Source organism: Phyllobates terribilis, unplaced genomic scaffold (assembly GCF_046119375.1).
Source record: "Phyllobates terribilis strain yellow unplaced genomic scaffold, ASM4611937v1 Scaffold_3__8_contigs__length_932513732, whole genome shotgun sequence".
NCBI classification, from domain to species: domain Eukaryota; kingdom Metazoa; phylum Chordata; class Amphibia; order Anura; family Dendrobatidae; genus Phyllobates; species Phyllobates terribilis.
The window spans coordinates 101,801,614-101,828,319 of NW_027362763.1; the positions used below are offsets into that span (position 1 = coordinate 101,801,614).

At 47.8% G+C, this 26,706-nt stretch overlaps 1 protein-coding gene across 4 annotated transcripts; it reads right to left on the bottom strand.

Annotated features, from left to right (window-relative positions):
• Positions 1 to 968: 968 nt before the first annotated feature.
• Positions 969 to 26,658, bottom strand: LOC141258876 (intron Large complex component GCFC2-like). Of its 4 annotated transcripts, none has more exons than XM_073674088.1 (18): positions 26,298 to 26,658; positions 24,326 to 24,433; positions 23,268 to 23,399; positions 21,275 to 21,484; positions 20,920 to 21,017; positions 20,113 to 20,231; positions 19,005 to 19,188; positions 18,798 to 18,921; positions 18,651 to 18,723; positions 16,822 to 16,934; positions 14,051 to 14,250; positions 13,200 to 13,350; positions 11,892 to 11,998; positions 11,363 to 11,439; positions 10,058 to 10,124; positions 7,281 to 7,427; positions 5,094 to 5,218; positions 969 to 4,035 (listed from the first exon to the last, which is right to left on the bottom strand). In XM_073674088.1, the coding sequence occupies exons 1-18, from the start codon at positions 26,575 to 26,577 to the stop codon at positions 3,927 to 3,929; spliced, it is 2,424 nt and encodes an 807-aa protein (XP_073530189.1). In that variant the 5' UTR covers positions 26,578 to 26,658; the 3' UTR covers positions 969 to 3,926. The 4 variants fall into 4 exon arrangements, 3 of the variants coding, with proteins under 3 accessions (XP_073530189.1, XP_073530188.1, XP_073530190.1); XM_073674087.1 differs by having other exon boundaries at positions 10,025 to 10,124; XM_073674089.1 differs by lacking the exon at positions 26,298 to 26,658 and having other exon boundaries at positions 10,025 to 10,124; positions 21,275 to 21,489.
• Positions 26,659 to 26,706: the final 48 nt, after the last annotated feature.

The following is a 26,706-nucleotide window of genomic DNA, read 5'->3' on the forward strand; positions in this document are numbered from 1 at the left end:
TCTCAAATATGGCTTTTTCTTTGCCACTTTGCCCTGAAGGCCAGCATCCCGGAGTCGCCTCTTCACTGTAGACGTTGACACTGGCGTTTTGCGTGTACTATTTAATGAAGCTGCCAGTTGAGGAGCTGTGAGGCGTCGATTTCTCAAACTAGAGACTCTAATGTCCTTGTCTTGTTGCTCAGTTGTGCAGCGGGGCCTCCCACTTCTCTTTCTACTCTGGTTAGAGCCTGTTTGTGCTCTCCTCTGAAGGGAGTAGTACACACCGTTGTAGGAAATCCCCAGTTTCTTGGCAATTTCTCGCATGGAAAAGCCTTCATTTCTAAGAACAAGAATAGAATGTCGAGTTTCACATGAAAGTTCTCTTTTTCTGGCCATTTTGAGAGTTTCATAGAACAAACAAATGTAATGCTCCAGATTCTCAACTAGCTCAAAGGAAGGTCAATTTTATAGCTTCTCAAATCAGCCAAACCGTTTTCATCTTGGCTAACATACTTGTGCAAGGGTTTTCTAAACATCCATTAGCTTCTTACACAGTTAGCAAACATAATGTCCCATTAAAATACTGGAGTGGTGGTTGTTGGAAATGGGCCTCTATACACCTATGTAGATATTGCAATAAAAACAAGACGTTTGCAGCTAGAATAGTCATTTACCACATTAACAATGTATAGAGTGCATTTCTGATTCATTTAATGTTAGCTTCATTGAAAAAAAAATGTGCTTTTCTTTCAAAAATAACGAAATTTCTAAATGACCCCAAACTTTTGAACGGTAATGTGTATATATATATATATATATATATATATATATATATATATATATATATAGTCATTTTGATATGCGGGATATGTTGGCGCTATATAAAGAGTACTGAGATGTGAATAGTAATAATGTACAAAGCCACGGTATATAGATTAAATAAAACCATTTTGGGAAAATCAATAATAAACTCAATTTAGAAACAAGCATTTATATATAAAATTATTTATTATTTTACAAATGTAGAATTAAAAGATACAAAAATACCAGAAAAAAAATAAAAAAAAATTGTCCAAAGAACAAAAAATACCCAGTATAATAAATAAATCTTATTGTGCTCAGTCGCGGGACCACGTGCGAAGAAGACTTAACAAAAGAACAAAGAATTGTACTCTAATGTCCATTAATAATGTGAAGTCTTCCATGTGCTGAGATATGATGAAGGATCCAGGTCCAGAGTTGCTGCTGTGATGCTGCTGGTACTGATGATTGCTGAGACTTATATTCCAATCAGACAGGATGTGGATAGTGTTGTATTTGCTTAACTGAAGGGGTCCATTCCTGCACCCATCACAAATAAGAAGACATACATCCCTAAATTCTGTCTTCCACCATTGGTCCTGTAACTATCAGATCTTACCCCATCAGATCTATGTGAGTGGTACTGGACAGTGCGGGAGATGCCGCACTCTGGTATATACTGTGCTCTGTGGAGCGATTCAATATAGGTAAAAGGCCATTTTATTATTGACAAAACTCAACGAAAGCCTGCGAGTCCTCCTTAGCCCCGCCTACATGCAAGTACAGCTGAGCTCGGCCCACACAAAGCCTGCGAGTCCTCCTTAGCCCCGCCTACATGCAAGTACAGCTGAGCTCCGCCCACACAAAGCCTGCAAGTCCTTCTTAGCCCCGCCTACACACAAGTACTGCTGAGCTCTGCCCACACAAAGCCTGAGAGTCCTTCTTAGCTCCGCCTACACGCAAGTACTGCTGAGCTCCGCCCACACACAAGCCGGCGAGTCTTGCTGAGCACAACACACACAGCCTACAAGTCCGGCTGAGCTCCGCCCACAAACACATATGTATCCTCCTTATTGCCGCCCACACGCACAAAGCCTGCGAGTCCTGTTAAGCTCCGGCCAAATGAAGCCTGCGAGTCCTGCTACGCTCCGCCCACACACACGAAGCCTGCGAGTCCTGCTCCGCTCCGCCCACACACACGAAGCCTGCGAGTCCTGCTACGCTCCGCACACACAGGAAGCCTGCGAGTCCTGCTCCGCTCCGCCCACACGAAGCCTGCGAGTCCTTCTAAGCTCCGCCCACACACATTAAGCCTGGAAGTCCTGCTAGGCTCCGCCCACACACATGAAGCCTGCGAGTCCTAGGCTCCGCCCACATGAAGCCTGAGTCCTTCTAAGCTCCGCCCACACACACGAAGCCTGCGAGTCCTGCTACGCTCCGCCAACACGAAGCCTGCGAGTCCTGCTACGCTCCGCCCACACACGAAGCCTGCGAGTCCTGCTACGCTCCGCCCACACACGAAGCCTGTGAGTCCTGCTACGCTCCACCCACACACGAAGCCTGCGAGTCCTGCTATGCTCCGCCCACACACGAAGCCTGCGAGTCCTGCTACGCTCCGCCCACACACGAAGCCTGCGAGTCCTGCTACGCTCCGCCCACACACGAAGCCTGCGAGTCCTGCTACGCTCCGCCCACACGAAGCTTGCGAGTCCTGCTCCGCTCTGCGAGTCCTGCTCCGCTCTGCGAGTCCTGCTCCGCCCACACACACGAAGCCTGCGAGTCCTGCTCCGTCCACACACACGAAGCCTGCGAGTCCTGCTCCGCCCACACACACGAAGCCTGCGAGTCCTGCTCCGCCCACACACACGAAGCCTGCGAGTCCTGCTCCGCCCACACACACGAAGCCTGCGAGTCCTGCTCCGCCCACACACACAAAGCCTGCGAGTCCTGCTCCGCCCACACACACGAAGCCTGCGAGTCCTGCTACGCTCCGCCCACACACGAAGCCTGCGAGTCCTGCTACGCTCCGCCCACACACGAAGCCTGCGAGTCCTGCTACGCTCCGCCCACACACGAAGCCTGTGAGTCCTGCTACGCTCCGCCCACACACGAAGCCTGCGAGTCATGCTACGCTCCGCCCACACACGAAGCCTGCGAGTCCTGCTACGCTCCGCCCACACACGAAGCCTGCGAGTCCTGCTACGCTCCGCCCACACACGAAGCCTGTGAGTCCTGCTACGCTCCGCCCACACACGAAGCCTGTGAGTCCTGCTACGCTCCGCCCACACACGAAGCCTGCGAGTCATGCTACGCTCCGCCCACACACGAAGCCTGCGAGTCCTGCTACGCTCCGCCCACACACGAAGCCTGCGAGTCCTGCTACGCTCCGCCCACACACGAAGCCTGCGAGTCCTGCTCCGCTCTGCGAGTCCTGCTCCGCTCTGCGAGTCCTGCTCCGCCCACACACACGAAGCCTGCGAGTCCTGCTCCGCCCACACACACGAAGCCTGCGAGTCCTGCTCCGCCCACACACACGAAGCCTGCGAGTCCTGCTCCGCCCACACACACGAAGCCTGCGAGTCCTGCTCCGCCCACACGAAGCCTGCGAGTCCTTCTAAGCTCCGCCCACACACATTAAGCCTGGAAGTCCTGCTACGCTCCGCCCACACACATGAAGCCTGCGAGTCCTAGGCTCCGCCCACATGAAGCCTGAGTCCTTCTAAGCTCCGCCCACACACATTAAGCCTGCAAGTCCTGCTACGCTCTGCCCACACACATGAAGCCTGCGAGTCCTAAGCTCCGCCCACATGAAGCCTGCGAGTCCGCCTCATCCCAGCCCACACACGCAAAGCTTGCAAGTCCTGCTTCCGTTGACCACATGGAGACAGGACAGCGCCGCTGTCCAGTGATCGTATCTCAGCATAGACGCTCACAATCTGAAATTCTGCACTTATGGAAAGATTTACTATTTCTTCCTGCTTTTCAAAAGTGCAAACAAACCCCAAAATCTGGATGTTAACAGGGGTGACATTATGGCCGTGTGACACCGGTGGGGCTGGTTAAGGCCAGGTTGTGTGTGGTGATCTTGTGATGACAGGAGCCGGATCCCTGAGATACAGACATTGCTGGACGCTCCAATCTTCCGGTCATACACTGATGCTACGTCCCTCCATGCCGTACTGTGCAACAACACCCTCTGCCAGATTCTGGGCTCCGATCCTCCTCAGCAGAGACACAAGAGCCCCCATGCCTTCCCTGGAAGAGCAGACGACAGCTAAGTAACTCTGTACATGGAGGGTATTCCCGAGAAGACAGAACATTAGACAAACTTGGCTGCCATTTATTTTTCCTTAAAAAAAACAGCACCCCCATTGTCCAGGAGTCGGATCTGTCCCTTCAGCATGCTCCTTGTAGCAGAGTAATATGTGAGCCCCCTCCATCACAGGAACATTACAGCCACTTATCACAGGAAGAGCGTAATGGTGACAGTCTATGAAGGGGAGGAAAGGGGTTCACTAACTTCCCTTAAAGGATATAAACACTTTCAACATTTATTTATATGCAAGTGTTTTGGGTAAAAAAAAAAAAACATTTTTACTATTAAGTTTCATTAAAACTCTTACACCATTTGGCTTTAACAGTTAATATTTCTTTTCTCATTGCAGAATGAGGAAACTGAGAATCTGTAAGTGAGCTCGTAACCCTTATCTGTCTTTTTTATTTTTGTTTTATAATTCCTCTGTGCTGATTTAGGACCAAAGACCACATCAAAATAGAATTGATCTTTGATGTGGTCATGAATCAGCTGAGAGGAGCTCAGAAAAGGACAGATAAGAATTACAAACTCCCCATCAGAACCAGCTCACAAGAGCCTTGAAAAGCCAAACTGTGTCCAATTTTTAATAAAACCTCCCTGCAAAAATAATTGTAAAGGCGGTTTCACAAGCAGACACTGTCACGATTCAGCAATCTGCAGTCAGAGAGTTTTCAATGTGCACACAGTCAGGATTGTGACCTCAGGGATAGGATTTCATGTCATCTGCTTCTCTCCCAGTACTTGTGGTCACACAATTGCCCACTCACTTTGGAAATAGAGGGAAATCCTGACAGTGAGCCCAATGTCAACTAACGTTTAAGCAATCAGCAGTTACACATATTGTCTGCAGAGATATCTCCTGAGGCTGGAAAGAGACGAGCAGAGGTTGTCGGCAGGAAACAGGCAGTCGGCGGGGCTCCTGTTGTGGCCGCTGGTCCAGGCTCCTGCCCTTAGATTTGCTCATCTCTACAACACAGCGCCCCCTCCTGTCACTCACCTGTCATTTAGCTTGTGTAACGCGTGGACGCAGTTCACCAAGTGTTTGCTTAAATTTCCCAGCCGTGGTAATGTTGCACCGCTGACGAGACCCTTAAACCAGCTCAGAGGTAGATACTCGACTATCTGCGGAGAAAGAAAACTGAGTGACCCACAAGTAGCAGCTTCCACCCCCGCACGGCTACGACGCGCTTTCCTCCACCCGCCCCCACATGGATACGACGCGCCTTCCTCCACCCGCCCCCGCACGGCAATGACGCGCCTTCCTCCACCCGCCCACTCGCCTTCCTCCACCCGCCCCCACATGGCTAAGACTCGCCTTCCTCCACCCGCCCCCACATGGATATGACGCGCCTTCCTCCACCCGCCCCCGCACGGCTACGACGCGCCTTCCTCCACCCGCCCCTGCACGGCTACGACGCGCCTTCCTCCACCCGCCCCTGCACGGCTACGACGCGCCTTCCTCCACCCGCCCCCACATGGATACGACTCGCCTTCCTCCACCCGCCCCCACATGGATACGACTCGCCTTCCTCCACCCGCCCCCACATGGAGATGACTCGCCTTCCTCCACCCGCCCCCGCATGGATACGACTCGCCTTCCTCCACCCGCCCCCACATGGATACGACTCGCCTTCCTCCACCCGCCCCCACATGGACATGACGCGCCTTCCTCCACCCGCCCCCACATGGACATGACGCGCCTTCCTCCACCCGCCCCCACATGGACATGACGCGCCTTCCTCCACCCGCCCCCACATGGACATGACGCGCCTTCCTCCACCCGCCCCCACATGGATATGACGCGCCTTCCTCCACCCGCCCCCACATGGATAAAACTCACCTTCCTGCACCCGCCCCCACATGGATACGACTCGCCTTCCTCCACCCGCCCCCACATGGATACGACACGCCTTCCTCCACCCGCCCCCACATGGATACGACGCGCCTTCCTCCACCCGCCCCCACATGGATATGATGCGCCTTCCTCCACCCGCCCCCACATGGATACGACTCGCCTTCCTCCACCCGCCCCCACATGGATATGACTCGCCTTCCTCCACCAGCCCCCACATGGATACGACTCGCCTTCCTCCACCCACCCCCACAAGGATACGACGCGCCTTCCTCCACCCGCCCCCACATGGATACGACGCGCCTTCCTCCACCAGCCCCCACATGGACATGACTCGCCTTCCTCCACCTACACCCACATGGAGATGACTCGCCTTCCTCCACCCGCCCCCACATGGATACGACTCGCCTTCCTCCACCCGACCCCACATGGATACGACGCGCCTTCTTCCACCCGCCCCCACATGGATACGACTCGCCTTTCTCCACCCACCCCCACATGGATATGACTCGCCTTCCTCCACCAGACCCCACATGGACATGACGCGCCTTCCTCCACCCGCCCCCACATGGATACGACTCTCCTTCCTCCACCCGCCCCCACATGGATAAGACTCGCCTTCCTCCACCCGCCCCCACATGGATAAGACTCGCCTTCCTGCACCCGCCCCCACATGGATACGACTCGCCTTCCTCCACCCGCCCCCACATGGACATGACATGCCTTCCTCCACCCGCCCCCACATGGATATGACGCGCCTTCCTCCACCCGCCCCCACATGGATATGATGCGCCTTCCTCCACCCCACACCCCCGCCGCATGGCGAGGACGCGCCTTCCTCCTCCCCGCACATAAGTTAAGCATAGGAAGAACTTAGTAGGATACAGCCAGTGCAGCTATGGGAAAGGTGACTACAGTGTGTTGTTAAGGTGGGGCTATAAAAGGTCATTCGATGGGCACCCACCAGAAAGTCCCCAATTGCAGGACCCGGGTCCAGTGGCTTCGGCGGTCCTAAGCCCCCAGATCAGAGCCCTGTGAACCTCCTCCTTCCTGGCAGCTTTCCCGGTGACTCTTCTGATTAGTAGGCCACGGTGAGACAACATGTGTGCGTAGAAGATTTTGGGCTGGACCTACTAATCAGGAAAGAAGCTGGAGAGAAGGTTCCCAGGATTCTGGACTAGTGAGGTGGCCACTGGACCATGGTCCAACAGATCTACTCAGCAGGTCCAGCTCAACGCTACTACTCCTTGGACATGATGTGACCTTGAACAGAGCCTACCCATCATGGCCGCTCATCTACTCTACACAGGAGCGCCAGGCACCGCATGTTACCTTGTGACACTTGTTCACCAGCTCCGCGCCCGGCTCTGCGTTGAGAAGAACCAAGAGGAGGTAGCGATTCAGCAGCTTGTCCAGGCTGAGCTCCTGCAAGATTTCTTCCTGAAGGAAACCGTCCCATTGTAGAATATTCCCAAACAACTAAAAAGAACGATGGAAGAAATGTAGAAAAAACTCCTCTTATCCTGGAGGACGGCCGGGTCTCATCTAAAACGGGCACTAACTGCATAGACAAATTACTATCACACCAGAAACTCATTACCGCTAAAGACATGTACAACAGGTCTGATTGGCGAGAGGGACGGTAACACCCACTTGTCAATTTGCTCTTACATTTCCAGAAGAAACAACAAAACACTGTTCTACAAAACGGCAACAAGAATTAGAATTACAACACTACGGCCCCGATTCAAAGAAGAAATTCCGCCAGATTCTGGTGTAAACTGCTCGGAAAAGTCGCAAAATTTTCAGTTTCTCCCAACACCGGAGAGATAATCACCCGACTTGATGAATCACGGCAGAAACAGATTTTGTTTCCTTCTAATTACAAATCCGTGTAGTGTGGATTGTGGTCCAGTAATTTTTATTTTTTTTCATTCTTCTGTCGATAGAGTTGTGGAAGAGCTCGTTTCTTGGGTGGCGGGCCGTCATTTTTATTGGTACCATGTTAAGGTACATAACATGTTTTGATTACTTTTTACAGATTATTTTCGGAGTAAGGGGGAGGGATTGCAATGACAGAAAAAAAAACAGAAATTTTTAGCTTTTCAAATTTTTAGATATTTTTTTTAATTTTTACACATCAGACTTATGGACTCAGCAAAATCAAATATGCTTGCACTTTTCACTTTTTTTGTCATAATACATGCATACAGTTTATGTGCCCTTTTCTTAAGTAAATTTTTAGTCCCCTTTTGGGACTGGTTTGCCTGCGATCATTGGATCGAATCTTCTTACTGCAGTACAACAGTATATGGGGAAAGTGACTGTCTATGACGCTCATTGAAGTACTCACCGATCACCATCTTCTCTGTTCTGAACCACCTGACTGCAATTCAGACTCACGCAGTTTTATTCAGATATTCAACTAATTAACCTTTTGTTTTTCGATACACAGGGCTTAATTTTTATGTCATGTTGATATATTTTTTTCCGATATTGGGGGAGAAAAGGAGAAATATGAAAAATGTGTTAATTTTTCACATTTTTTTTTTAGTTTTTTTTTTTTACTTTAAATGGACAACTAAAAAAAAAAAAATTAAAAATGTACTCCCCTTTCCATAAAGATTACGCTTAGATATTAGACATTTTTACAATTCAATGGGGGCAGGGTTAGAAAAAGCGATTTAGACTGGTAGTGTCTTTTCAGTTTAGTTTATTATTTTTTTTTCTCTTTTAATTTTTTATTTATTTTTCCATTTATTTTACATATTGTGCCCCTATGAAGTCTTAAAAGACCTTTGGAGGGGATACAGTATTTTAACATATTATTACATTCTTTTTATTGCGGATTTTCCCTGTGACTCGTATATTTGCCTCAGTTACAGGGGAATTTCTGCCTACAGCCTGTACAGCAAAGTTGTCTGGGTCTCTTACAACCCAGCAGCTCCTGCTCTCCACCTACAATCAGTGATCACATGACCCTGGGTCCGGAGGAGGAAGCACTGTCAATGCTTCCTATTTTATGTACACAGTAGTGTGTATACAAAGATGTAGAAGATAAACATAGTAATAAACCATATTTATTTTCTCTGTGGGGTTGTCTGGCTAGGTTTATTTTTTCACAATACCCAAATATTTTTTACCATAGAAAAAAAAAACCCACATTACACAAGTTCGGTACTGTTATAATAGTACTGACATGGAGGAACAGGTTTCCAAGTCAATTTTACTGTGCAGTAAAAACAAAGCCCAAAAAACAACGGTGAGATTGAAACAAAAGTAGTACAAGACTATCACAACTAGACAGTGCTAGAGAGCTACAAGAGATGCATTATTCAGGCAAGTTACAGTCAGATATATGGGTGATATACAGGCGATGGGGAACCAACAATCTAAAACTGCCCACCTCCTACTAAGGACATTATGGGATCACCAGCTCCACCTCAAACCCAAACACGTGTTTCACCCTAAGATTTGCCACCACACTGGTTCAGGCCATGACTCTCACTACCAACCAGGTCTTGTCCATCTGTTAGAGATGACACTAAGGTTGTACAAAGCAGATGAAACTGTGGGAAGGAGGTTAAGCATCCAAGTTATAAGGGTGGGCAGATCACACAGGCAGTGGACAAGGAGGAAAGCAGCACATACAAGTCATTTTGCAAGGGGGAAGAGGGAGAAATCTTCAGGATATGTATCAGCATGGAAAGAACGCAGCCGTGACAAACTCTGTAGACGAAGAAGAGTAAATCACTTTCTGCTTTAGTGTCTGTAACAAGAGAGAAAGGATCCCTCATGATCTATAGAAAGGATCTCTCCCGTGGCAATACAAAAGAGCTAGTGAGGATAGCAATCCCCCATTACACACAGAGCTCACATCCAACCTATATTACTGGGAGTGACATTCCCAAGTTTCAGTTTTGTTTCCAGATTGTGAACCAGACTGCAAACTTCATAGAACGGGTCTAAAAATGAATGAAGGAAAGAAGATTGCAGCCTCAAATTTAGGTGGCCACTAACATATGCAGAAATGTTTTTTTCCCCATGTCAAAGGGTGTCCATAGCATTCAACGTACACGCTGCATGTAGACGATAACACGGTAACTTACTTTCACAGCCGACCAGAACCGTCTCTCCTGAAATCTGTAATGTGGAGAATTCCTATCCTCCAATAACCTGTAACAACAAAAAACACTGAAGCTCGGTCTATGGTCGCAACCTGTATCCTGACATAACAGCTAAGCTAGGACTGAATCGTCACTCATCCACCCAATCACAAGCATTAATGGAATAATGTGACATATGGATGATGTCCATGTCACGTACCATGAAGGTTTTGGGATTACTTTCATGGTATATATTAAAATGACGCGACAGTCTTTAATAATGTCGTGTCGGCCACAGTCCTCATTGTACCAATGTCTCTCACATGCTCCCTAATTCTCTGCTCTGCACTCCAGCGAGCGCCATGTCCCGTTCTGTGGTTACCGGCCCAGCTCTGCACTCCAGCGAGCGCCATGTCCCGTTCTGTGGTTACCGGCCCAGCTCTGCACTCCAGCGAGCGCCATGTCCCGTTCTGTAGTTACCGGCCCAGCTCTGCACTCCAGCGAGCGTTATGTCCCGTTCTGTGGTTACCGGCCCAGCTCTGCACTCCAGCGAGCGCCATGTCCCGTTCTGTGGTTACCGGCCCAGCTCTGCACTCCAGCGAGCGCCATGTCCCGTTCTGTGGTTACCGGCCCAGCACAGAACTCCAGCGAACGCCATGTCCCGTTCTGTGGTTACCGGCCCAGCTCTGCACTCCAGCGAGCACCATGTCCCGTTCTGTGGTTACAGGCCCAGCTCTGCACTCCAGCGAGCGCCATGTCCCGTTCTGTTGTTACCGGCCCAGCTCTGCACTCCAGCGAACGCCATGTCCCGTTCTGTGGTTACCGGCCCAGCTCTGCACTCCAGCGAACGCCATGTCCCGTTCTGTGGTTACCGGCCCAGCTCTGCACTCCAGCGAACGCCATGTCCCGTTCTGTGGTTACCGGCCCAGCTCTGCACTCCAGCGAGCGCCATGTCCCGTTCTGTGGTTACCGGCCCAGCTCTGCACTCCAGCGAGCGCCATGTCCCGTTCTGTGGTTACCGGCCCAGCTCTGCACTCCAGCGAGCGCCATGTCCCGTTCTGTGGTTACCGGCCCAGCTCTGCACTCCAGCGAGCGCCATGTCCCGTTCTGTGGTTACCGGCCCAGCTCTGCACTTCTGGTCGCATTGGATATTACAGCTCAGCCCCAATCACGAGTAGAAATTATAAGCAGAGAGCTGTAATAAAGGCCACAGCCTCTACCAGATGTGCGTCAGCCCCCACTATATTATATCCCAGGAAGACCCCTCATATGAAAGTTTCCTTAGATCTAGAAGTGATCTGCTCCTACCTTTTGGGGTACAGTGGAATAAATACATCGTCTTCTATGACTTTCTTTATTCTTGAAACCAGACAACCGACAAGATCCTAAAAGAGAGAACTACAATGATACACCACAATCCAAACAATCACCAACCCACATATACGTATCATTTACTGACGTCCAGGACATCCCATCCAGGAACAGGACTAATAAGAGCACTGTTCACATGACTGGGCCGCACACCGGCACTGCCACATGCACCACACAGGTTCTCCTCCGTCACAGCTCTCCAGTTGTCATGTGCACCCCATCAGCAGCCATTGTGAGGACATGATGGCTGTGTGGAAGGAAGAGGAGAACCTGGAATACTAATATATCAGTAAGTGCCACAAAATCAGGTCCGTGACACATCAGAAGTGGACACCGCCTTTAAGCGCATTAGCAGAGGATCGTTCTGGGTGCGCACAGGACGGCATTGCTGCAGACGACCTTCTATACTGACTGTTTCTTCTGATCCACATTGCAGGGATTACACGGATCATTCCCATCATCTCACCTGCACAGATTTGCTTTTCTCATCTCCCAGGACATGTGTCTTGCAGAAATGCACCAGTCTACCAGTCTGAGCAGAGGACATAGGATCCCACACATGATCTACAAGTCCTGAAATACATATAGCAATTACACAAAGCCTGAATATATCACACATACATATAGCACCAATCTGTGCAGAGCAGATCACGCTCTCACATCAGTCACTGTCCCAAGTGGTGATCTAATTCCCCCATATCAGGTATATACACACAACAAGCCGAACGCCAATTACATCCTGTATTATACTCCAGAGCTGCACTCACTATTCTGCTGGTGCAGTCACTGTGTACATACATTACATTACTGATCCTGTACTGATCCTGAGTTACATCCTGTATTATACTCCAGAGCTGCACTCACTATTCTGCTGGTGCAGTCACTGTGTACATACATTACATTACTGATCCTGAGTTACATCCTGTATTATACTCCAGAGCTGCACTCACTATTCTGCTGGTGCAGTCACTGTGTACATACATTACATTACTGATCCTGACTTACATCCTGTATTATACTCCAGAGCTGCACTCACTATTCTGCTGGTGCAGTCACTGTGTACATACATTACATTACTGATCCTGTACTGATCCTGAGTTACATCCTGTATTATACCCCAGAGCTGCACTCCCTATTCTGCTGGTGCAGTCACTGTGTACATACATTACATTACGGATTCTGTAATTCTGTACGGATCCTGAGTTACATCCTGTATTATACTCCAGAGCTGCACTCCCTATTCTGCTGGTGCAGTCACTGTGTACATACATTACATTACTGATCCTGAGTTACATCCTATATTATACTCCAGAGCTGCACTCACTATTCTGCTGGTGCAGTCACTGTGTACATACATTACATTACTGATCCTGTACTGATCCTGAGTTACCTCCTGTATTATACTCCAGAGCTGCACTCACTATTCTGCTGGTGCAGTCACTGTGCACATACATTACATTACTGATCCTGAGTTACATCCTGTATTATACTCCAGAGCTGCACTCACTATTCTGCTGGTGCAGTCACTGTGTACATACATTACATTACTGATCCTGAGTTACCTCCTGTATTATACTCCAGAGCTGCACTCACTATTCTGCTGGTGCAGTCACTGTGCACATACATTACATTACTGATCCTGTACTGATCCTGAGTTACATCCTGTATTATACTCCAGAGCTGCACTCACTATTCTGCTGGTTGTTATTTGGAAAAGCTTGTTGACGGATACACTTTGGAAGAATTGTGAATACAGCCCTGAGTATTTTCTCACCTGACACTTTGGGAATCACAGTCTTCTCAATGACAGCGGTCAGCACTTTATGATCCGGGTCGCCTTCCTTGTTATTTTCATGCTCATCTTGGCCGAAGCAGAAATCATCGGTGTCACGATACCATGACATTGGCTCCAGCTGTGTGATGTCCTAGACGAAAGAATATAAAGACATCAAGCCCAAGAGGTCATAGACATCCTGCTAACTAGAGATTTAATTAATATGCAAATGAGGGTGTGAGTGCTCTGTGTGTGAGAGAGCCCTTCCCGAGCCTCCGCCCTTCCCGAGCCTCCGCCCTTCCCGAGCCTCCGCCCAGCCCCAGCCTCCGCCCTTCCCGAGCCTCCGCCCAGCCCCAGCCTCCTCAGCTTGATTGACATCTCACTGTGTGACATCAGGTGACACACAAGGAAATGAAGACCGGGAACTATCAATCCTAATAAAGAGCCTGCTCCTGGGCGGAGGCTCGCAACGTGCTCAGTCACACCCAGAGCACTCAAAACCTTATTTGTATGTGAACTAAAGTTCTAATAACCTGGGGAAATGCAGCAACAGATAAAATATATAAAGGTGTTGATGGATTTAGTTTTCAAAGACCTGCGAGCCCATATACATGGTTTGATGTTAATGACAGATTCTCTTTAAAAAATCCCACCACTGATACACTTCATTATGCCCAGTGCAGATTCTCAGGGGCAGAGCATGAACATATATGTGGTGTTCTCTCTATTTCTGTGTCGTGCTCCTTCCCCCGAGGCCCAGCAACAGGTAGGGCACAGTGTGAGTTTTGCCTTACGGTAATCGGACCCACACAGACGTCTTCCTACATACATTGTGGTAAATGCTTCACTACCTGCAGAGGATTCCAGCCTATTAACTCCGTCCGCACCAGAGGGCTCAGCAGCTTGGGAATACATAGACTGATGTAAGCATCGTAATACGTCTCGGGGTACCGATCCCTCCACTCATGAAATTTCGACAGGATGTTTTTGATCCGGCAGAAATCCTCATGGACGTCTTCAAAGATGGGTTTACCCAGGAGGAGGAGATCCTCTGCAGAAGGAAGACATTAACATTATTCTTAATTTTGTTCAAAAGGCAAAATGTACTACCTGACACTCATGACTCACACTGGACAGGAACAATAAAGGGGTATTCACATCACCAAGTTCCTATTCTAATATGTTGTAGGTGTAATAATAATAATAATAATAATAATAATAATAATAATAATAATAATAATAATAATAAATAATAATAATATCAGCAAATCACTCCAATTAGATATGTAGTAGTTCTTCTGATTAGCTATGTCGCATACCGCATGTACAGGGCATTGCAGTAGCTTAGGTATCCATGGTTACGACCAGTAGCTGTCACTATATGACTGGTTGTAACCATGGATACCTAAGCTACTGCAATGCCCTGCACATTGGGTAAGCAACACAGCTAATCAGAAGAACTATACTACATTTCTAAATGGAGGTATCTGCTATTATTACTACATATTACTACATATTGGGGATAGGATCTTGGAGATGGTAATACCGCTTTAACCTCTGCCAACCGCAGTCAATTTTTTTTTTCTGTGCTTATTTCTTCTTCTTCCTAAGATCATGGCATTTTTAACTACCCTTTGACATAGGCTGTATGAGGGCTTCTTGTATGCCAGATACGTTGTAGTTATGAATGGCACTATTTATTTTACCATATAATTTAGTGAAACCGAAAAATAATCCAAATACAGTGAAATGTTACAAGAAGCAAAAAAAGAGTAAAAATTTATTGGGTTTCTTTGTTAGGGCGTTCATTGCGCTGTAAGAATTACCTGGGAACAGGATTCTTTAGGCCAGACCTATTATGGATAGTTTTTTTCCCTTATTTATAGGGAATATCTGGGATTTTTTTTTTCTCTAACAATGTGTGTAAGAACTAACAGACGGGCAGCGGCTATCTACCTGCCTGCTGTGTCCAGCGCCGATCTCTGCCGGCACAGTGAGGTCACAGGCAGCTCCTGCCGACAATTCAGCGGCTTCCGCTAGTGTCCTGCTGTCAAGAGCAGCGGCTTCTCATCCCCTCCGTTGATGGGGTGTGACTGCCGACATCATGCTAACTGACAGCCAGCTCCCCGCTGCCTTACTGCAGGAAGCCAGCTGTCAATCAGCAGGGTGTCGGAAGTTATGACCAATTGACAGAGCAGCCCGGAAGAGAAAGAGCTGCTCGGATGATGTGCAGCAGCTCAATTATCAGAAGGAGCTGTCAGTGACTGCTCTGAGACAGAGACAGGTACAAATAGGCAGGTTAGCAAATACCTGCTTCTTTTTTTTTTACTATTGTTATGGTAAACATTTTATACTTTATTATTTAGACAATTCATATATCTTTGATAATTTTGTATTTTAATATTAGCTTTATGAGTGTTATTCATAAAAAGCTATAACTCGCGGGCAGGGGCCTCGTTCCTCCTCTACCAGTCGCCGTCACGTGTTGTTCAACATTATTGTAATTGTTCATGTATGTATACCCCATTCTCACATGTAAAGCGCCATGGAATAAATAATAATATTATTATCATTATTAACACAGGGCATTATATAGAGGTGTGTGTTCAGCTTACTCTTGTTTTTAAAAGTATAGTTAATTGGACAACTTTTAGTTTCAAGGACATCTGCATCAGGTTTCATAATTTACGATTTTGTTGTTTCTAAGTTAAATGCTTTTTTTCCCCCAATTAAAATATCTGTAACATTAGGTGATGTAAAGCCTGTAATGACACTCCTCTTTTCATATCTCTGTTGTTAGGATAAAGACTTGTGACTGGGCATCTGAGAGCAGACAAGCCTTGTACACAGACAGAACTGGTTGTGTGCTCTTGGCTCCGATCAACCGACTCCCTGATTTGTTCAAAACTGACAAACCTGTGAAACCTTTTGAGTTTGTCCTAAAACATTCGATATAGATTTCCACATCACTATGGACCCAAGAACTAAGTCCTGGAAATCTCTTTAAATGATGGAAAAAAAATAGAGAGCTCTTTGTAAATAAATTACATGTATAAAATGTGGCTTTTGTCACCAATTTCTGCACAATGACTAAACACAATTTAAACATGGCAACCATTACATTATTTCATATTTTACGAGAACAAACTTTTGCCAATGTGGTGTTGCTGAATATAGTTATTTTCTTAATTCTTGTATTGGAAAATAAAACGGGGGAGGGGAAATTGAAATTTTTACATTTTTTAAAATGCTTTTTTTCTATTTATTATATCTGCCTGTTTATATATGGTCATTAATGCCATAGCACTTTACAGACATCATTATCACTGTCCCCATCAGTATAGGGGTATATAAACCTGTAATCCAACACCAGGATTGTAAAATGCACACTCATAATATAATATATAAAATATCTATCTGAGATCCATATATCTGTTGTGAACATCTCCTTCGAGACAGCTCTGAGCCTTACACCTGAACAGACATCAGCTCTTTACACAGATGCAGCAGAGTCGAGCTGTCAGTGAAGTAGAATAGGATTGGCATTGTGGCAGCAGTCATTGATGGCTTTCTTGGTGAGCGTGCACATACACAGGGATGCGTCTTTCCCAGCCTGGATTACCTCGGTTTTGCCGGTATTCCCGTTCTTGATCGGGCAGCAGCTCGTCGTCACTAGACGTTCCTTCGCTGTGGTGTTTGTGACCAGAATCCTCACGTTTCTGCCGTCTTCTAGTTCTGCACAAGATAAAATAGATCTGATTTAGGTTTGTGAGCTGGAGAATCGCTGCTGGACATTAAAGGAAAATTTATTGGAATCATACCCAAGTCACAGACAATAACTGACTCATTACGTTTCGCATTCAAAGTTTCGTGGTTGTCGCCATGTTCAGAGCCACTTTAGGAGATATTCCGGCCTTACAGGTATTATGCCATAAAGTGTTATGTTTGGCTCCAGGAGGTGGGATCCGCATCTACCTCCAGAAGAGGGATTCACTGACCTCAGTGCCATCTAGCATGGTGGCTGATGCATCCAGGTTGAGAATGAATACAAAAGGTGGACATGAATGTTCCTACCCATAAGTCAGAGGTATCAGAATAGATTGGGGGTGTCCATCGCTCCGTACACCGTATGAGAAATTGTGGGAGTATGGTGGAAGCTAAGTGCGGTTCTCCACTTTTTCAGGCAGTCCCATGGAAAACAAGCAGAGCAGTGGGCGAGCATGTGCACCCTGTTGCATTCAGACAGGCCTGTCTTTGTGAGCCAGAGCCCCATTCCTGGAATGGCTGGATAGGGCATTACATTCAAAAGTGGAAATACCCCTTTAAAGGGAACCTGTCCTGTTGGATAGCCCTATTTACCTGCAGATATAGGGTTAATCTACAGATTAATAGTGTTCTCATGCTGCCCGGCTGCCTACCAGGAGAAACAAAGTTCATTTTCTCCCAGGAGCCGTGCACCTTTCGAACGCTATTTACCTGCAGATTAAACCTATGTTTGCAGATAAACAGTGTGATGCGATAGGATAGGATCCCTTTAAAGCCCCCGTCTCACATAGCGAGCTCGCTAGCGAGATTGCTGCTGTGTCACGGTTTTGGTGACGCAACAGCGACCTCACCAGCGATGTCGCTATGTGTGACACTTTGCAACGATCAGGCCCCTGCTGTGAGGTCGCTGATTGCTGCAAAGTGTCCTGGACCATTTTTTGGTCACTGCCCTCCCGCTGGTCAGCACACATCGCTGTGTGTGACCAGCGGGAGCAGCGATCAGGCTGGTAACCATGGTAAACATCGGGTTACTAGGGGCACACGCGCACCTAGTAACCCGTTGTTGATCATGGTTAAGAGCCTGTTAAAGTGAGCGGTAACCTCCCGCTCACTGTAGCAGAGTGGTAACCATGATAAACAACGGGTTACTAGGTGCGCGTGTGCCCCTAGTAACCCGATGTTTATCATGGTTACCAGCCTGCTCCTGCTTCAGGAGCAGGCTGGTAACCAGGAGCAGGACATCGTGAAAAGATTCTTTCCACGATGTCGCTGCTCCCCTGATCGTTGGTGAGCCTGCCTGTTTGACAGCTCACCAGCGACCACATAGCGACGAAGCAACGATCCCTGACAGGTCATATCATTGTCGGGATCGTTGCAGCGTCGCTAAGTGTGACGGGGCCTTAAGGAAACAAGCAGCAGGCCTACCTAAGCAAAGACAGGTTTCACACTGTTTTCAAGGAAAAACAGCCATATTTTTCTAATCCTCTACAAGGTTACATTAGGGCTAAAACACAAGCACTAAGAAAAAGGTGAGCTTCCTTTGAAGATATTGTTTGCTTTCTTACATCCTCTGCATTATGAGCGAGATGGGGAATGGAAATTGCTTACACCTGATATTTTGGGGAAAGGAGGACTAGCAATGTTTGCCCTGGTGCCCCCCAATGTAACGTGGCACTGATATGTCACCTTCTTAGCTCCATGTCCTGCAGGCGCCTCGTCACTTCCTCATCTGCAGCCGCCTCGTCTACCTTACTGGACCCTGAAAGTAAGAGACACAGTCAGTGATCAGCGTCTATGATGTGAGGAGTCACATATTTATATTTACAAGCCCACCGGCACATCTCTGGACTGCAGCAGATTCGGCTCGGAGGTCGTCCTGTCTGCGCTTCAGCAAAGTGCTGCTGTGACCTTCCAGTATCTGAGACATCTCCAGCTCCAGCTGAGAAATCTCTTCTATCTAGTGAAGACATTGTACAAGCGTCAGCATAATACAGGAGTGAAGTTTATCACCACAGCAGCAATTGCGGTGAACATTCTTACTTTTTCATTGAGGCAATCCACAAAGTTCTCCACGTAAACTTTCATCTCCTTGAAGAACTTGTAGCTTTTTTCGCTCGATGACGTCTCGAGCTTCTGAAGTGTGTTCTTGGCATTTTCGAGATCATGGGAGTATTTTTCGCTGTCCAAGACGTGAGCTCTGTGCACCTCTTCGATGGAGGCCATTCTGGATATAAGGGAGAATGGGATTAAGAGTAAGAGGAGCCCCCGCTGCTTTATAATGTACATTGTTTAATCACTTGGGGATATGGACATGTTTTGAGGATTTGTTATTTTTATGTTACACTGGAGAATATAGCATTTAAATAAGGGTTGTCCGAGTAGTGGAGAACCCCTTTAAACTGTTGCAAACAGAATGAACTCCGATCCCAGCAGTTTGTCTCAGGTGTCAGCTGTATGGCACGACCGGCACGTGCGCGGCCCCAGTGGATAAAATCAGTCTACGTGAGCGTCTCATTAATGTGACTGGTGAATCTAGAATATGAGAACAACAGATTTTTAAACCTGTATTTAACAGGATTGTCCATTACTGGAGAACCACCCTGTTAATACTCAGAAGGGAGGAGGGGCGCATTAAAATAAAAAGACTTCATATCCACATCTGAGGTCAGCGCCATCCATGTCCCTTAGCAATCGCATGCGACGGGGGTCTTCAGCTGTCATGGCAATCGATTGGCACCCTGCAATCACATCCCATGGAAGCGTGAAGGACGAGCGCTGCCTGTCGGCACTTGATAAAAGAGACTTGACACTCCACCACGGCTCTTAGAGGCAGATGATGGCTAATTAAATCAGCAATCACGTGGGGGAAATTTATGGAGCCGGCATAGGACGTAAGTGTGCGTCATATATTGTGAAGGGGTTAAAGAAAGCAAGCAGAGATCTCGAAAAACAAAGAATTGATACAGGAAGCAAATGATCAAACTTCATATGATACAAAAAACAGGATTTAGTTCCTGGAATCTTTTTTTTTTTTAACAAAACTTTGAAAGATCCTTTAGGTCACCCTTACTTTGCAGGGTCCCAATGTCTATTCAATGGGATGCAGTGTAAAACTTCTTGTACCATTCAGATCAACCTGTGCCATTACCTTGCTGTCAGCCTTTTTCTAATATCCTCCACGGTCACCAGTGGTGTAGAAAACTTGGGTTTAACGTGCTTTTTCACGCGAGGGGGGCTCTGTCCGTGCAACAGATCCCCGTCCAAAGTCTATAGCAAACAGGTAAATAAAAAAATTAGAGAGATAGATAATAGATAGACTCACATTTATTCTCATCATCTTGCCCCCTTTAACCAGTGTTGTAACTTGAAGCTCATGGGCCTCAATGCAAAAGCTCCAATGGGGCCCCTGATTATTGCAAGTCTTTAATAGTATTGGTCTTTTCATATAGGCCAAAGGGACTTTTTGGGCCCCTTAGGCTTCAGGGCCCAGGTACAATTACAACCCCTGCACCTTTAGTAATTACGCCCCTGCCTTCAACACCAAGCACACTGATAATAAAAGATAATGTCATTCTGGTTGGATTAGGGGGCCAATAATGGTCACCCATATGCCAACTAACTGGATGCATTTGCCTAACCCAAAAAGTCTCATCTACAAGGTCCCAACTGATCCCTTACTGTCAACAGAAAGTTCATTACTGCCGCAGATTTTGCACGGAGTAGTGAACGTTCAGTAAATCCAGCAGATCCACGGCTGTATGTAATCACACTTTCCTGCAGCAGCCACAATTACATGGGTAACCAACATTGCACCGGGTTCTCCAGAGAGCTGAGCTATGACAATTCTGAACAGGGGATTCCCTTTTGCTATCTATATGCTCTAAAAAGGTCTTGGTACAGGGGTGACACCAATGGGACTGCAGCTCCTTCACCAGACTTCATCATTTATACAGACCAGTGGACGCCTGATAGCTTTTCTAATCTGTTGCTCCTCCCACTTGTCCTGAATGTCATCCTCTTCTTCATCGACGCTATCTGAATCGCTACCGGAGGCTGGAAATGAAACAAAAAGGGGGACAATCAGTTCTCCGATTATTAGACTAAGCAATATGAGCTGGATAGTGAGATGGGAAGTATCTAATCTGTTGCTACATATTAATGACATTTTTCCTGGAGTTTTGGAAGTTCCAGGGAAAAGAGAGGCCCGACCTTCTCCCTGCGGCATCAATAAAAAGACCATAATATGTCACATTTAAAGAAAAGAAGAAAAAAAAAGTGCAAATGTATCTAATGGGACAGAAGAATCTTACACGCTTCCTCGGCCATCTGCTCTTTGAGGGTTTTCACCCCTGGAGCAAATTTGATCCTCTTCTCGTGATCGTCGAGCTCACTGTCACTTTCTGACAGGCTGGAGTCTGACCGTTCATGGGAGACATCGAGCGCCATGTAATCCCCCTGAGCTCGGGCCAGTCTTCTCCGTGTGCGCGCTGCTCGGATCTGCTTAGCATCGGGGATTTCATCTGCGCTGGACAAAATGTCAATAACACCTGGTCATGAACTTGTATATTAATTTCACTTATTAATAAGATCATGAATAATAATATCTCTATCACGGAACAGTTATTCAGTTCTCCCTTCTCAGCATCAGTACAGAGGACCATTATCCTTTACACCTGCACAGACCTAATATTTCTCACTTCTGAGGTCTCCACCTCCCCCCCTCCCTCACACGAATATATCAGAGGATCGTCTACAACTGTGACGTATTGGATGTGTAGAGATGTTCAGCCTTAGGATGTGAACAAGAATGTTCTCCCTGACTGACAGCAAGCAGAGATCTAGAACGTGGTGGTGGGAAATAGAGTCAAATACCCCGACGCATCAAAGCTTTGACGACAAAATACTGGAGTGAAAGCTTTAAAAAGTTGCAAAATTTAAAGGGGTTGTCCGGTCCAAATAGATACAGGTGCATCTCACTAAATTAGAATATCATCAAAAAGTTAATTTATTTCAGTTCTTCAATACAAAAAGTGAAACTCCTATATTATATAAAGTCATTACACACAGAGTGATCTATTTCAAGTGTTTATTTCTGTTAATGTTGATGATTATGGCTTACAGCCAAGGAAAACACAAAAGTCATTATCTCAGTAAATTAGAATACTTTATAACAACAGCTAGAAAAATGTTTTTAAAATCCGAAATGTTGTCCTACTGAAATGTATGTTCAGTAAATGCACTCTATACTTGGTCAGGGCTCTTTTTGCATCAATTACTGCATCAATGCGGCAATGTGGCATGGAGGCGATCAGCCTGTGGCCCTGCTGAGGTGTTATGGAAGCCCAGGTTGCTTTGATAGCAGCCTTCAGCTTGTCTGCATTGTTGGGTCTGGTGTCTCTCATCTTCCTCTTGACAATACCCCATAGATTCTCTATAATAGATTCTCTATGGGGTTAAGGTCAGGCGAGTTTGCTGCCAATCAATCACAGTGATACTGTTGTTTTTACACCAGGTATTGGTACTTTTGGCCGTGTGGACAGGGGCCAAGTCCTGCTGGAGAATGACATTTCCATCTCCATAAAGCTTGTCGGCAGAGGGAAGCATGAAGTGCTCTAAAATCTCCTGGTAGACGGCTGCGCTGACTTTGCTCTTGATTAGAACACAGAGGACCTACACCAGCAGATGACATGGCTCCCCAAACCATCACTGATTGTGGAAACTTCACACTAGACCTCAAGCAGCTTGGATTGTGGCCTCTCCACTCTTCCTCCAGACTCTGGGACCTTGATTTCCAAATGAAAATTGGAACTCTAGGACCTTGTGGAGTGTGTCAATGACTGCCTTCTGGACATCTGTGAAGTCATCAGTCTTCCCCATGATTGTGGAGCCTACTGAAACAGACTAAGGGACCTGTTTAAACGCTTAGGAAGCCTTTGCAGGTTTTTTGGTTAATTATTTTAATTTACTGAGATAATGACTGTTGTGTTTTCATTGGCTGTAAGCCATAATCATCAACATTAACAGAAATAAACACTTGAAATAGATCACTCTGTTTGTATTGACTCTATATAATATAGAAGTTTCACTTTTTGTATTGAAGAACTGAAATAAATTAACTTTTTGATGATGCACTGGTTCTGTATCATCAGTACAAAGCAAAGTATTACGTTACCTAATAGTTAATGATACTGGGTTACAAGAAAATGGAAATGTCAGGACAGATACCGTGCACTTTGTATAACAAAAAATAGAGGAAAATATCAAAAAGAAGATTTGTATAAAATGATAAGTGTCCTGACTGACCTGCCGCTGACGTGTTGTGACGTGCAGGACATGACGCCGGGCTGCTGCTTGCAGGGCTGGAATATTCTTCCTTCTCTGAAAGATCCACATTTTCTTTCTCACTTCGTCCTGACTCTGAACTGCCGTCCGCTCCTGTATTTCGATCATTATATTTAGTTTACTGATTGTCAGGATGCCGATGTGAGGTCTACAACAAATCCTGAATATTCTGCTCCCGATAAAAAGAACTGCGATGATGACACCGTGCCAGCCCAGGAGATCAAGAAGAGCCGCAGATGCCATCAGGGAGCGGGCGAATGTCAGAGCTCCCTGAACACTGCCCTGGATCCTGAAAATCCATTCTCTTAATGAATAGATCATATGTGCGGTGTACATCACATGGGGGGGGGGGGAGTACCGTATTTTTCAAGCTGTAAAACGCACTTCCCCCTAAAAAAATTGGGAAGAAAATAGGGGTGCGTCTTATAGTTCGAATGTAGCTTACCCCGAGAGTGGCAGCGGTGGAGCGGGGTCACAGGAGAAAGGAGCAGGGTCCCTGCTGCAGGAAGCTGGCGGCAGCAGGAGTTGGGTGATGCTGCGGGCTCAGGGCTAGGAGGGGGGTGTCCCATTGGTGCGAGGCAGGAGTGGAGTCCCCGCTGTGAACATTGACCTCACAGTGGGCTTCAGAAGCCGGTTGTCGGCACATGTACAGATTTAGATCCACCGTTCCTGCCCAACACTGCCGGGACACCCCCTCCTCCCAGCCCAGGGCCCTGAGCATCGCCCCACTCCTGCTGTCAAATGACGTAAATGTGACCTCGCTCCACCCCCAGGTAAGCTAAATTCAGACTGTAAGACGCACCTGTGATCCCTGCATTGCCTGATCCTGATAACAGGTTAAAAAAAAAATTCTCTTATTTTCCTCCTCTAAACTTGGGGTGCATCTTATGGTCTGGTGGGTCTTATAGTCTGAAAAATTCAGTATATTTCACTATCATTACATGAAACACATCCATTCCATCACTTTAACATCCATTTTCAGGATTCATTATTTTTAGCTTCCGTTCCGCAGTTCCCACCTTTTTCTTGAGGATCGCTTCTCTGCTCGGCGTCGTCTGCCTTTTTCTGCACTCGGAATATGACGGCGTTAACCGCCGGCTTCCTGATCCTAAAGGAAACATCTTCACCTGTAATTAAAAGGCAAAAGAAAGGTAAAAATGTGAGTAGTAAAGAACGGGGGTCCGTACAGTGTCCCGAGCAGGGCGGCAGTCAGCAGTGCAGACTCACTCTTGTGCACTTTTTTGTGTTCTCATCATTAGAAGTCTGCAAATCCTGATAGGAAAATGGAACATAAACCTGCAATATATAAAGACCCTCCACTGAGTGTCTCCCACCCAAACCAGAACAAGGTGTGGACTGAGGTTGTATGCGGCCCACGCCCCCTTGTGTACATACCGTCCTGTATACGGCCCACGTCCCCTTATTATTCACACACCGTCCCGCATACGGCCCACGCCCCCTTGTGTACACACCGTCCCGTATACGGCCCACGCCCCCTTATGTACACACCGTCCCGTATACGGCCCACGCCCCCTTGTGTACACACCGTCCCGTATACGGCCCACGCCCCCTTGTGTACACACCGTCCCGTATACGGCCCACGCCCCCTTGTGTACACACCGTCCCGTATACGGCCCACGCCCCCTTGTGTACACACCGTCCCGTATACGGCCCACGCCCCCTTATGTACACACCGTCCCGTATACGGCCCACGCCCCCTTATGTACACACCGTCCCGTATACGGCCCACGCCCCCTTATGTACACACCGTCCCGTATACGGCCCACGCCCCCTTATGTACACACCGTCCCGTATACGGCCCTCGCCCCCTTATGTACACAGCGTCCCGTATACGGCCCACGCCCCCTTATGTACACACCGTCCCGTATACGGCCCACGCCCCCTTATGTACACACCGTCCCGTATACGGCCCACGCCCCCTTATGTACACACCGTCCCGTATACGGCCCACGCCCCCTTATGTACACACCGTCCCGTATACGGCCCACGCCCCCTTATGTACACACCGTCCCGTATACGGCCCACGCCCCCTTATGTACACACCGTCCCGTATACGGCCCACGCCCCCTTATGTACACACCGTCCCGTATACGGCCCACGCCCCCTTATGTACACACCGTCCCGTATACGGCCCACGCCCCCTTATGTACACACCGTCCCGTATACGGCCCACGCCCCCTTATGTACACACCGTCCCGTATACGGCCCACGCCCCCTTATGTACACACCGTCCCGTATACGGCCCACGCCCCCTTATGTACACACCGTCCCGTATACGGCCCACGCCCCCTTATGTACACACCGTCCCGTATACGGCCCACGCCCCCTTATGTACACACCGTCCCGTATACGGCCCACGCCCCCTTATGTACACACCGTCCCGTATACGGCCCACGCCCCCTTATGTACACACCGTCCCGTATACGGCCCACGCCCCCTTATGTACACACCGTCCCGTATACGGCCCACGCCCCCTTATGTACACACCGTCCCGTATACGGCCCACGCCCCCTTATGTACACACCGTCCCGTATACGGCCCACGCCCCCTTATGTACACACCGTCCCGTATACGGCCCACGCCCCCTTATGTACACAGCGTCCTGTATACGGCCCACGCCCCCTTATGTACACAGCGTCCTGTATACGGCCCACGCCCCCTTATGTACACACCGTCCCGTATACGGCCCACGCCCCCTTATGTACACAGCGTCCTGTATACGGCCCACGTCCCCTTATTATTCACACACCGTCCTGTATACGGCCCACGCCCCCTTATTATTCACACACAGTCCAGTATACGGCACACGCTCCTTTATATACACACCGCCCTGTAATAAATATATATATATATATATATATATATATATATATATATATATATATATATATATATATATAAATAGTGTTCGCCAGTGTCCTATCCCTTTAAGGTTGCCATAGATACGGCCGGGCCTGCGCACATCCTCACCTTCCTTCTCCCCGCTGAAGCTCAGGGCGCTGTGGGTTCCGGCCGCCCGGGTGGAGGCCGCCTCAGGCTCCGGAGCTGCAGTGACCGTGTCGTCCTCGCCCGCTGACTGCTGCCCGTCACTGTCCGGCTCCTCCGCCGCCTTCTCCCTCCTCTTGGTCCCGCACGTCAGGCCTCTCCCGCCGGGTCTCTTCGGCCGCTCCACCTTCCCCCGCTCCTCCTCCTCTTCCTCGCTGGACGCCGCTCTCCGGGCCCGCAGATTACGATTCGGTTTCCTAAACATCCTCCAAAAAACGTTGACAGTCGCCCTATTACTACGTCACTAGAGCGCGCCGACACCGACCGTTACCCTCAACCAATCACAAAGCTCAACTTCTTTTTTTTTTTTTTTTTTTTTTTTGTTCAATAAACT